The following is a 12,794-nucleotide window of genomic DNA, read 5'->3' on the forward strand; positions in this document are numbered from 1 at the left end:
ATTCTTCAAATCACAGATTGTGATAAGCTGAAACCATATAATATTCATGAATCAGTTGAGGATCAACGGATAGAGTTGATTGCTCTGAGATCCGAGCACCTAGGACTCACCCGGCTGTATAGCCAAGGAAAAGGGTGAAGAGGTGAGAGAAAGGAATCTATATAACATGAAACAGAATCAGATGTGATATAACCATGTTTGTTTTTAAAAGGAATCATTTAATAGCTCATGCATGATCATGTTTATTGTATTCTCCTGCTGTCAAGTCAAGTGGTGCGATTAGAAAGTAGGATGCTCAGTGGCTGACAAAGTGTTCCATGTCTATTCCGAGTAGCAAGGGCCTTTCTCATTAGAGATTGTGTGGGGATAAGTTATGGTCTGAGGTTGGGTGGTTAAGCCCCCGACAATGTTTCCCCTCTCCACAAGATGTTGAACATGCATCAGACAAAGATAAGCTATGCATTCAAATATTTGTCAGAAACAAGTATTTTATTTTTATGATGTATATGCAAATAGAAGGTAAGATTAATTGAGTTGTATCATCAATATAATTCGCAATTAGTTAGATCGGTTGATCTTCTAATTGAACGTGGTATCTGACGCCTTAAATGATACAGTGGTTATTACTTTTAAAAGAAAGCAACTCTTATCATCAATATAATTGGCAATCAGTTGGATCAGTTGATCTTCTAATTGAACATGGTATTTGACGCCCTAAATGATACAGTGGTATCTAAAGCCCTAAATGATCCAATATTAATTGATGCCCTAATTAACATGTTGGTATGCGATGCCCTAAATGATTCAATGATAATAGATGCCCTAATTGATATAGTGGTATTTGATGGTAATCGTCATTTGATTTTGATATAATGGTATTTGATGGTAATTGTCAATTTATCCTAAGTGATATTTGTGGACTAATCTGCTTGATTGCAGAAGCATCCCTACATTGATCTTTCGGTTCAAATTTCACGGTATGTAGGTTTTAATTTCCATAGTAAATTTACTGATGGTGTTTTCAAATGTTAGTTATGAGTTTTCCATTTAAGTAATTGTAACTGTTAATCTCATTCACATGAACATAACTGATATAATTGTCTTCTTATGAAAATGAAGTAATAATTTTATTTTCTTTGATATGTTAGTTGTTAGTTAAGACCTAGGAAAACTGGTTGTTACAATTATAAACATCTAAACTATGTTGAGTGCTTATATATATATATAGATAGATAGATAGATAGATAGATGTTATTTAATGTAAAATTTATAACTATTTTATCTAATAATAGGTATATTGTTGTTGCAGTGACGTAATAAAGAAAGTAAGTATAAGTAAATGCATATATTTCTTAACTTTTGTAATTAATCATGACAAGGAAAGTATAGTAGTCAAGATTGGGAGAATGGTGATGAGACTAATCTCTAAGCATGCCACCTCATGGTTGTGACAAGGGAATCCCCATGCAGCCAAATGGGTACAAAGTGGGCCGCACTTGGGCTTAGGAAGGATAGCCTTTTGAGGCACCTTATTGTGAATACTCCTCAGAATCCCTACTATGGTAATTGGGCGTTCAATCATCAAAAGCAAATTAGAAATGGCAAGATGAAGGAGAACAGTGATAGGACTCCACACTAGGTAGCCCACCCTCATATGTATGGCAAGGGCCACATAAAGCCAAGGGGGAACAATGTATCTGCTCTTGGGCCTAAGGTAGGAGGGTTTTGCAGCACCTCATCAAGTCAATCTACCTTATAAATTATATGGTTAAGTCATCCTCAAGTTAACTCCAACATCTATTGAATTGATTTAGATTCTTTATTTATATGTTATTTATAATCCTATGAGATCTAACTACGATATTATGATTATGTATGAACCCTAATTGTGTTATTTGGGATTACATAAACAAAGAAATCCTATATGTTCTAAATGTTAACCCTAATTTTGTGAGATTGTAACTTTGGGGAAATCTTCTAGAGCAGGATAGAAATGAGACATTACATATGCGAATGTCATATTTTAGTTATGTGACCATTCATATTATGCATGGTAGTTAGACAACTAAGAGTGTTGGAAATTGGAATTACATGAGAATGTCTTGGAAATTGAAACTGCATGAAAATGTCCTTGAAATTGAAATTGCATGAGAATGTCTTAGTCACTGTATCTACTTGCTTGTACAAATCGGAGGGGTTGATGACAACCGACACATTGTACCTCAAAAGTGTGAAGGTGCGAGAGGCCTTGAGGATCCTAAATATGACTAGTGGGCTTGTGTGGAATACGTTTTGATCTCACCAAGCCCATCATGAACATGATTAGGTATGTTGATACTAATCACCCATGTTTGAGTGTTATTCATGATGGCATGGACTCCATGGTGGAGAAAATAAAAATAACAATAGAAGTCAAGGAACATGACCCAATGAAATATTTTTCAAAATTGTGTAAAATATTACTGATTATTGACTACCAGAACCAAATGACCCACCCCTTACCTCTACTAGCATTTTCTTTGTTGCCAAAATATTGTAGCAAAGAGATACTTTATTTGCCAAGAAGGGTTCCACCCTATAAGGATGGGTAGGTTTGTGTTCGCTATAAGGTTGCATTTAGAAAGATATTTTCAAATAGAGATCCAAAGTATTGACCTAAGTGAGTTTTTCCAATTCATATCTTTAAAAAATCATGGTGTTTCTGCTTTTCTAGCAATTTTTAGGAAAAGTGTCGATGAGAAGTGGTATCTATATAGTGTTTTGTATTCTCAAATTATGAATATGAGGTATTTAAATATTCTAATTATTTGCACTTATGAGCATCATTGTTCTACCATATATTTGTGTGTGCGCACATGCCTGTACTTGTACCTATACTCATACCCATGTTGAAGATTATAGCTTCGATAGAGATCTTTAGCTCTGATATTGCCATATGATTTATTCAATATGTCTTCATTTTGGCTTCTAATGAAATTGAGATAATGCCTCTGTATTGTTTCAGCAAGTAGAGAAGAAATTAATGATGATATTTCTGTCATATTCATTTGTATTTTTCTTATAACCAAGTGAGCATGACATTTTATTATATGGAGAGACATGTGGCATGCGTTTGGAAATATGCAGAGACTCCCATTTAAAAAATGAAGAGACTTTCAGTTATGAAATGAAGAGTCTCTCAATTCAAGATATATATGATTGCTTTTTGAGATGAGTGTGTGTTAGTTGAAAGCATTGTACTCGGACCTCTATTATTTAATAAAAGAGATTTTTTTTGGGGTGGCTATGCTTTCCCAGAATAATGGTTGTGTCTTATTGTTCTTCATTTTGTTTACTGTTGTTTATCTTTATTTCTGTCAAAACTTTAACATGGTATCAGAGCGGGTAAGATCACAGCATATAAGGGAGTTTCTCTTGTTCTTTAGTTTGTGTATCTGTTATAAGATTGCATTGAGTATTTTGTAGGCAATCTATACGTATTGAATTTTGTAGCTGCTATATAGATCATTAGTCATTTCTTCTTCTCATCTTCTGCTAACAGTTCTATTTTAGCTTAGTGAGGTTGTTGGCCTCTCTTTATATATATACAATGTTCTCCAATTCCTGCTCATGATTCTATGTTGTAGCAGCTGTGACATGTTCCTTGGTTTTTTAATCTATGCATTCTATTCGTCATCATGGCGTATGTATTCTTCCGGCATTGTCATTTTCTTCTATTGACTGGGCTTCGTGTATGTGGAAGCCGACTCAGATTTGTTGTCAATTTTGGCATCCTTTTCAGTGAGTCTTACCTTGCCTGGGAATTTCTATAGGTGGCAGTCCTATTAATTTGTTACCTTGTCAATAATAATTATATGCAGTTGTATCACTCTTATAAGGCAATTCTATTTTGTCCATGCTAACATCAATTATTTCTTCAAAAGTCGACAGTTTTTCATTTGTGCCATTTCTTATTCTCCTTACTGCTTTGTCTTCTCGTCGGCAAGATTTGAAATGATTATTATTATTCTTTCGCCAGGTCGGTAGTGTGAGCACTGAGTATTTAGACAAGCCATGATTAGCTTCTAAATGTGCCAAAGTTTTATCAAATGTTGGTGACGGCAACACTGACTATATTATTCAGAATTATTAGTATCTTTTTTCAGAATATGCAAGAGAAACTTTTACTCTCGTGTGATATGTATTTGGAGGCACCGATGTGTACAAGGCTATGGCAGGGATTATGATGGAATTCATTCCTCAGAATTCACGGAATGAGTGCAGTTTGAAGACTTTCGTGTTTGGAGACCAAATGTTGGGAATTTTGATATTCATGAGATTGTAGAGCATTGCATGATGCTGCAGCTGCAGATCTTCAAGCGTGCGATCAGGTCATATCATTTATTGTTATGGTTGCATTCAATTTAGCAAGCGCTATGATCATCATATCAAGGTTGTCTGCATTTATCATTCAATATTTTGAAAAGAGATCATTCTATATTGATTCATATTTGTCTGCCTTTTGAGATTAGACCACAAAGAGATAAGTATTCTATGATTATATCTTTGAATATTGATCATGAATTTTTGTTCTATCACTGGAATACTAAATAGTCTATTCTTTTAGCATTGATCTCTATATTTCTCTTCATGATAGGTTGATTTATGAATCATTATAAATCTCTCTTGGTTGCAGGAAGGGTCAAGAAGCAATGGCATGATGAGAGATTATATGTAATGTCATGCAGTTTGTAGAAATGAATATGGGAACGCTGCTTGCAGTCATGGGATTGAATTGATGATACATATCTTCATTGAAGAGGAAGATCATATATAGGTTGTTATTATGATTAGTTTCCTTGAAAAGGAACAAATGATATTCAGAGGGAGACTACTCAGCTTCAGAGGTAGTTTTTGTGAGAGAGGGAGAATGCCTACTTCTTTGCAAGCTTGTGTGGCAGTGTCACTGCTAGAGCTCGTTATTTGGTCAACTTGAAATCAACGCTCTTGTTGTGATAATCAAAGCAATGAGAATGCTGCCCCTGCTAAGAGGGAGTCTCTGTTGAGAGAAAATCTCAGCCATTCTTATGCATATTGTTAATAAGTTCTTCTCTGCAAGAAAAGTACAAGGCAAAATCCCTTGTTCCACCCTCTATAAATAGGTATGGTGGATCCATCCTCTACAAGTAGGCATGGTTTAGATGCATTCTTCTCTAGCAGAATGCCTAAGTTGAAAGCCCTCATTCCACTCTCTGCATGCAGGCATGGTAAAAATTCATTCTTCTATGGAAGAGGTTTGAGGTGAAAGCCCTCGTTCCACTCTCTAGTAGCCATGGTGGAAGTCACGTGTGACTACATCACTTATGCTATTATGGTTCACCCTCTAGAAGTAGCTATGGTGAATAGTGTTATGCAGAGATAACAATGTTTTATTGAGAAAATCAATTAATGAGAATTTGTTATTGACCTTTTATGTTGCACCTATGTGTGCCTGCCATACTAAAGATCTCTCTCTTTCTAAGAGAGAGTGAAGATTATAGCTGCGATAGAGATCTTTACCTTTGATATTGCCATATGATTTATTCAATGTCTTCATTTTGGCTTCTGTTGAAATTGAGATAATGTCTTTGAATTGTGTCAGCGGCTAGAGAAGAGATTTATGATGATATTTCTGTCATATTCATTTGTATCTTTCTTATAACCAAGTGAGGACGACATGGCATCCAAGGTGTGCTAGGTGTCTCACCCTAAATATCTGACATTTAATTACATGAAGAGACATGCAACATGCAAAAAGACATGCGTTTGAAAATATGAATAGACACTCACATTTGGAAAGTAAGAGACACTCGCATTTGGAAAATAAAGAGACTTTCGGTTATAAAATGAAGAGTCTCTCAATTCAAGATATATATGATTGCTTGTGTGTTAAGTTGAAAGCACTATACTCGGACTTCTATTATTTAATAAAGAGACATATTTTGGTCTGGCTAGGTCTTCCCCTCAAGTTGGAGGGCTTTTCCCTAGATAAATGGTTGTCTTTATGTGTCTTATTGTTCTTCATTTTGTTTATTGTTGTTTATGTTTATTTCTAGCAAAACATTAACAACCCAGGGGGATAAAATTATCCTATTTTCATATCAAGTTCTAATTGGCAACTTAGCTTTTAGCTTAATAATATGCCCCAGTCACTTTCCAACATGTATGAATTAGGTCTTCAATAATGAATAAGGAAAAAATATATTTAATTTTCTTTGATAACATATCAAATTAAAATAAAACCTAAGAAGAACACTTTGAAGCATTTTGATGCTATCCTTGCAATATTAGAGCAATAAGCTCTCTTGGCAAAGGAATCCAAATGCGAGTTTGGGATTATGGAGATTGTGTGCTTAGGTTGTGTCATCAATGCTCAAGGTGTTCCAATAGATCAATAGAGATCCAAGCCATTTTGGGTTGTTAGCTCCTACTACATTGACATACTTATGGGGATTCTTTTGCCTTTGTAGTTACTACAAGAGGCTCATTAGAGGTTTTTCAAAGCTAGCAATACACCTAACAAATATGGAGCTTTCTTGTGGACTAACAATGCACAACAAAACTTCAAGAGGCTCAAGGTAATGAACTCATGCCTTATACTTACTACTTTAGATTCTCATAGCCATTTGTTTTAGAATGTAATGCTTCGAAGTAGTAAATCAGGGCAGCATTAGTGCACAAAAGGCATCCATGGCATTTGTAAACAGAAAATTAAGAGATTTGATAATGGGATTCTCCATTAATGATAGAGATGCTTGCCATCATGCATGCTTTGGCCAAGATCCAATAATAAGTAGTTTGAGAAAGGTTTGTGGTGAAGCCTAATCATGATTCAAAACAACTTAAAGTTCTTCCATTGCCACCATGAATTCAATGAGTTTGAGGAAGGTGCGTGGTGAAGACTAATCATGATTCCTAACAACTTAAGTTCTTCCATTGCCAACATGAGTTGAATGATCAAAACAATAATTAATAAACTTGAAGCTTATGATTTTAATACAGAACTTATTAAGGAAAATGTAGTTGTTGATGTTCTCATTCACAACCCTAATCTACACTGCATTTCTACTATTTCTATTAATTGGAAGGCTTCAATCACGATAGGATATTCTGATACCATCTTTGCCACTAACATTTTTGATGAAATTATGAAGGAGAACAAGTACTCAGCAGCAGATGGTCATATCTTTTATAAGAACAAAAATTTCCTAGTTCCCAAATCTAAGATAAAGGAAAACATCTTGAGGGCTTTGCATGATATGCTAATGGTTGGGCAACTAGGGTTCTATAATACATATGGGCAGATATGAGAAAGATTTTAATAGAGAAGGCCTTGATGGAGATGTTCTCAAACATATTAAACAGTGCATAACTTGCCAATAGGATAAAGTGCAGCACGTTTTTCAAGCAATATTGCTACAGCCTTTCCCTATTCCCAATCAAACATAGGAAAATGTGTCCACAGACTTTCATCATAAGTCTCCCTATGGTAAATGGCAAGAATCACATTTATCTTGTGGTAAATACATTGATTAACTATGAATAATTCTTTGTCATCCCTACATAATTCAAAAGCCATTAGGTAGTCAATCTATTTTTCAAGTAAGTGTTCAGATTATAGGGCATGCCTAAGAACATTGTCAATGACAAGGATAGTAGATTCCACAATTTCTTTTTATAGGGACGCAAAGATGACTTAGCGTGATTACCTTGGCAAGGAAAGTGAGCTGGTGTCAATTATTAATAATGATATGACTAATGCTACTGAAGGAAAGATTACATAAGATCGAGCAATTTATTATGATAAGTGATGGTTTTATTGTGGATTGTTTGCATATCTCAAGGAGATACCATTGTGTCATCATTAAAAGTACTTGGCACATTTAAATGGTAAAGTGTTTTCTTGAGATTAAACATACCTTGTTCTCAGTTGATGTTACTGTTTCTCAGAAAAATTGCAAAGCAAGTTATGCGATGGGTGGAGAACCAAGGAAACAAGAGCTGACAACCTACAAGGATTGGAAGGTGAAATCTGCAGTGTAGGAAATACTCTACAAGGGCAAAGTAATGGAGTATATCGAGAAGTTACATGGTTACAAGCCCCATATCACTGAGTACTTCTTTAGGAACTGGACTGAAGAAAGGGTTACTATGCATGGAGTTACAATGAATTTGACAAAGGAATTCATTGCGGAGATCACCGGTCTTGCTATGGGGGGCCTAAAATTCAAAAAGGAAACAAATATTTAGAATGCAGTGTTCAATAAATTTCCGAAAAATGATGATGAGGAGAAAAGGCTGGGGAAGAATGGGGATTTCTATGACCTAAACCAACTCAAGGCTATATGGCAAGATGTCTTATCCTGCATTTTGTGAATACTTCATTCTTGATGGAAGACCTAAAAGGGTACATAAATTTCATTTCGTATTTTTAAACCATTTCCAGTATAAAGATAGGATGCCTTTCCCTTTTTATTTGAAGTTCTCTCTACTTCATAGTCTTCAGGCCCATCGGAAGAAGGAATCTAGACCTGTGCTCCATGAGGGGCTTATTTTATTAATTGAAAATTACTGTAAAAATAATGTAGTAAAACCCTCTCCTATTATGGAGAAGAAGTGTAAATTGCTTGGTAGTGAGCCTCATCAAAAGATGAGTGCTAAGAAAATTAAGGTTAAAACTCTGGAGGGTTTTCATGACAGCGAGGGTTCCAAGAAGGAGATTGAGAGGGAGAAAAAGAAGAAAATTATTGAGGAAAATACAAAGTCTAAGAAAACTAGAGGTAAAGAGGATAATACAGAAACAGGGGACTTGAGCTCTAATCTGGATAGTTACTCTGGAAGTAGAGGTATTTCTGAGGTTAAGCATGAGAGGGAGAGTAGTAAAGATAGGAATGTGGAGCCAAAAGCTATCTCTGAAGCCTCGAAGCAGAATGAGGAGAACCAGAGTGATCAACCTACACCCACACAAAAGGATATTTCTAATGTTAAGAGTTTGAAGGATATAGAAACTGAGAGGAATAATGAAGGCAAAGCCCTTGTCATTAAAGATCAATGCTTGAATAAAGAGAATCCACAGGAGATAATGGAACAAAAGGGTAGAAATTCTGAGAATTGGCTCCATCTCAAGGAAAACCAGGAAATTACCAATGATTCTGGTAAAAAGTTGGGTGACGAGACCAGAGATGAAACTAACTCGGTCAGGCTATCTTTCCTTCATAAAGCCAAATTGAAAGCGGATGCTTCCCTCCAAGTTGACTCCAAGCTCTATAACGAAATAACTGTGCTAATGAAGAAAATGGGCGATATGCAGAAAGAACTGGAAGAAGAAAGAATTAAGAGAACTCAACTGGCAAATCAAGTTGGGAATATAAATAAGAAACTTAAAAGAGTATGAAATGGAACTTCGGCAATTGGTCAAAGGCAGTGGAAAAAATGGAGATGGTGACTTCCAGCTTATGTGTCACGGCTGCCAATTTAGGGAAAAAGACTAATGAGGAGATCATGTCTCTTGATGCTGTGACGGCCAAGATTCCTAGTGGGCCGAGCAAAAGAATGAGACAAAGTATGAAGAAGGCGGTTGTTGAGGCTCCTAGTTCTGCTGCGAAAGATATCCTTCAAAGTACAACAGAGGCTGGCAAGGAATTAGCTAAGGTCATTAAAGAGCTAATTTAGTCACTGGTTTGGTTTGCATGTGTCTGGTCTCTAGTCGGATTACTAGTTGTGGTTTCCTATTTTTTGTTGTTTCCAACTTTTTACAGTTTTAACTCTAGGTTCTAGGTCCTTGTAAAACCTAGGTTAGTACTTTGTTTAAAACTTTTCTGGTTTCAAGTCCCTGTAAAACCTGATTTTTTTTATGCTTTGTTGTGAACTTCAGATTTCAAGTCCTTGTAAAACTTGGTGATCCTTCTCGTATATCTTTTGTTTTTGTAAGGGGTTTCGGGTCCCCTCAAAACCTGTTTTTGCATTAATCTAAAACATTGGTAACACGCTCACTCCTTGTACCGATTATCACCTGTAGAAGAATACATGATATTGGATTGATAATTGAGAACTATGTCACAAATCAATAGACAACATTTATCAAGTAGTTACATCTTGGAGAGTATTGCTACAACACCACCCATCACATTTCCATTGCTATTACTCCATTAATGGCAATATATGGATACGATACACTAACCTTCCCTAGTTTGGTGTTTAATATTAGCAGAGTATCAACAGCTAGTGACAGTGAAACACAGCAAGGTCATTTTGAGGTCACTTTAAAGTCATCTGCACTATGCCCAAAATAGAAGCTATGCATAAATCAGCACTATATCAAGAAATCATTTGAGGTGGGAGATATAAGCAAAATTGAGATAAGAAAAACAAACCTCATTTGTATGGACCACACAAGGTTTTGAGAAGGGTTCTTGAAGCAGTTTGAGTTAGAATTGCTAGTGAGCACTTGGATTCACATTCAAACAGGAAATTGATAAGCATATTGCACCCTTAGTTGATCTACCGTCCCTAGATGATGAGGGGAAAGCTATATTAGTTGGTCATTTATTAGGAGCTATGAGTTGATTTTCAAGTTTCAAGACAATGTGAGAGCTATTTTAGGAGGATCTTGCCAGAATCATTAGATATTATTATATGGGGATATGGAGCATTAATTTTTGGGAGCCCAAGTGGGCTATCCTGTGTTCACACAGTGAAGTACTTGCTTGGTTTTGGAGGACTGCCAATTTCCATACATTTTCTAATACGGCTGAAGCCAAGCGTTCATCTATCAATTCAAGGAGAGAACTGCTTGAATTTGGGAGATCAGAGGACAAAAAACCTCAATTTCTCTGATTGCAATCTCATCTAGAGGTTGTAATTGCCCTATAGATTATGCTCTATCATTCTAGCAATGTCTGCTGTTTATTTAAAATATTTCAGTATATTGGAATAATATTCCATTTCAGCCTGTTTGTGAAATGTCAAATAACCAATTTTCCCCACCTCACAAAAATGACAAGGATCGGGTTTATGTTAAGGGACAAACAGAAGAATATGTATTGCTGGAGTTAAATGTCACCAGGTACAGCCCTATCTTTTTTTCATTATTTTTGGTATGCTAAAAACTAAAAATACATCTATTAATTCTAAAAAAGGAAAAGATTCCAGTATGAGGAAGACTCTATGAATGCGGCCACTTTTCTTTCAACACAAAAACCTTTGATAATTAAAGTGTGTTTGAATCCTGATGAAGGCTATTCATTTTTAAGACGTATCTCATAGTAAAGCAACATATGGAATGAATGTGGATAATAGGTGTTCAATTCTAAGGCATCCAAGTAAGCCAATGTATACGGAATGAATCACGAGTACAGTATGTTCAATTCTAAGGCGTCATAATGAGTATCCAATTATAAATATGAAAAGGGATAAATATCTGTGTCTGTAAATGGGATAATTCAGAGCAGGGTTAGATTTCGTGTTGGTATTGGACGAGCATTTCGGGCAAAAAGAGAATGAATTGGACAATTTCAGGAACAATTGCCGTGAAAGAGTCAAATATGATACCAAAACCACCATTAAAAATGTGAAAGAGATAATCACGTCTGGCGCATGAATGGGGAAAAAAACACGTGATCCGGCTAACAGTTAAAGTAGCTTGAAAAAACCCACTATGCAATGTCTCAATTGTACAGACAAAAGTCATTAAATAAAAATAATTTGTCAATTAATCCGCGCATCCACGACCAAAAAAAAAAAACGTAAACTGGTATACTTACTTGCAGCATTTAGAGAAGGAAACCACAACTCCATCGCCTCCTGGGTGAGCAGCTATACACAAAGGACCTCTTTCTTCTCCTTCTTCCCCTGCTTCTTCCTCTTCCGCTCCCTAAACACACCCAGCACTTTCAAATTCACCCTACAAATTCTTTACTTAAATGGAATGAAATGAAAGGGAATGCAAACCTTCGAAACAAATTCATCAGTCTTGAAATTGTATGAGGCAAGCTGTAAATTTCCAGAGGTCTCATTTGTCTTTGATTCTGACTTTCCCAACACAATCAACTTCGAATCATCAGCACTTGCAGTTGGTATTGGTAACCAGGCAGTACACGTGACTTGAGATTGATTCGAGGAGTGCCCTCTCCTCCGTCTCAATTCCATCATAATTCAAATTGCGTTCGACCTTTTCCTTTGAATTAGTTTATATATCTCAACCTCGATCCTGATACCCAATTCCGTCTGCCAGAAAAGGAGATTGCCGCAAATTCAGCAGGTCATAAAATTTCTGAAATTGAGATACGAGTTCGGTCAACGTGTTAACATAACGGCTATTGTTATTGATGCAATCAATCGGTCAAATAGTTAATCGCCCGTTCGATAAAGCCTAACCCCACGCATCGGGCAGACCGCGCTACAAGAATCCGTAGGCGTATATTCTTATATTTATGCTTACTTTCCATAATTAAATCATTTTTTAAATGTTCCTTTCTGGATTGACCCTTTGACATCCATATTAAATATGATATCCATATTAAATGGAAGAGCATTAATATTGTTTGGAAGGAGTTTGTAACCATTGGCTATGTTTGTATTGCTTTTGACAATTTGAAAAAAAACAAATCTAAAGTGTCCTTCTTATAGGAGACATTTTTCATGGCTACAGAGAGCTGAGTTTGTATAACTAGCGCTTCTTCGGTAGGGTGCAAGAGTACAGCCGATAAGCTTTGGGGTTGAAGTGTATAGCTGAACATTTCGTCCACCCTGGAGACAAAACTTTTTATATGATTTGA

At 35.9% G+C, this 12,794-nt stretch overlaps 1 protein-coding gene across 1 annotated transcript in view; it reads right to left on the reverse strand.

The window, feature by feature from the left end:
• Positions 1-12,355, reverse strand: part of PHF1 (phosphate transporter traffic facilitator1) — a 100,580-nt gene extending 88,225 nt beyond the window's left edge. Inside the window, exons 1-2 of the mRNA XM_089793046.1 lie at positions 11,968-12,355; positions 11,781-11,890 (exon numbers count right to left, since the gene is read on the reverse strand). Coding sequence (XP_089649172.1) covers positions 11,781-11,890; positions 11,968-12,168 — 311 coding nt within the window. The 5' untranslated portion in view covers positions 12,169-12,355. The remainder of the gene's footprint in view (positions 1-11,780; positions 11,891-11,967) is intronic.
• Between the last annotated feature and the right edge of the window lie 439 nt (positions 12,356-12,794).

Source organism: Cupressus sempervirens, chromosome 7 (genome assembly GCF_028749045.1).
Source record: "Cupressus sempervirens isolate cs-2001-9-10 chromosome 7, ASM2874904v1, whole genome shotgun sequence".
Classification (NCBI taxonomy): domain Eukaryota; kingdom Viridiplantae; phylum Streptophyta; class Pinopsida; order Cupressales; family Cupressaceae; genus Cupressus; species Cupressus sempervirens.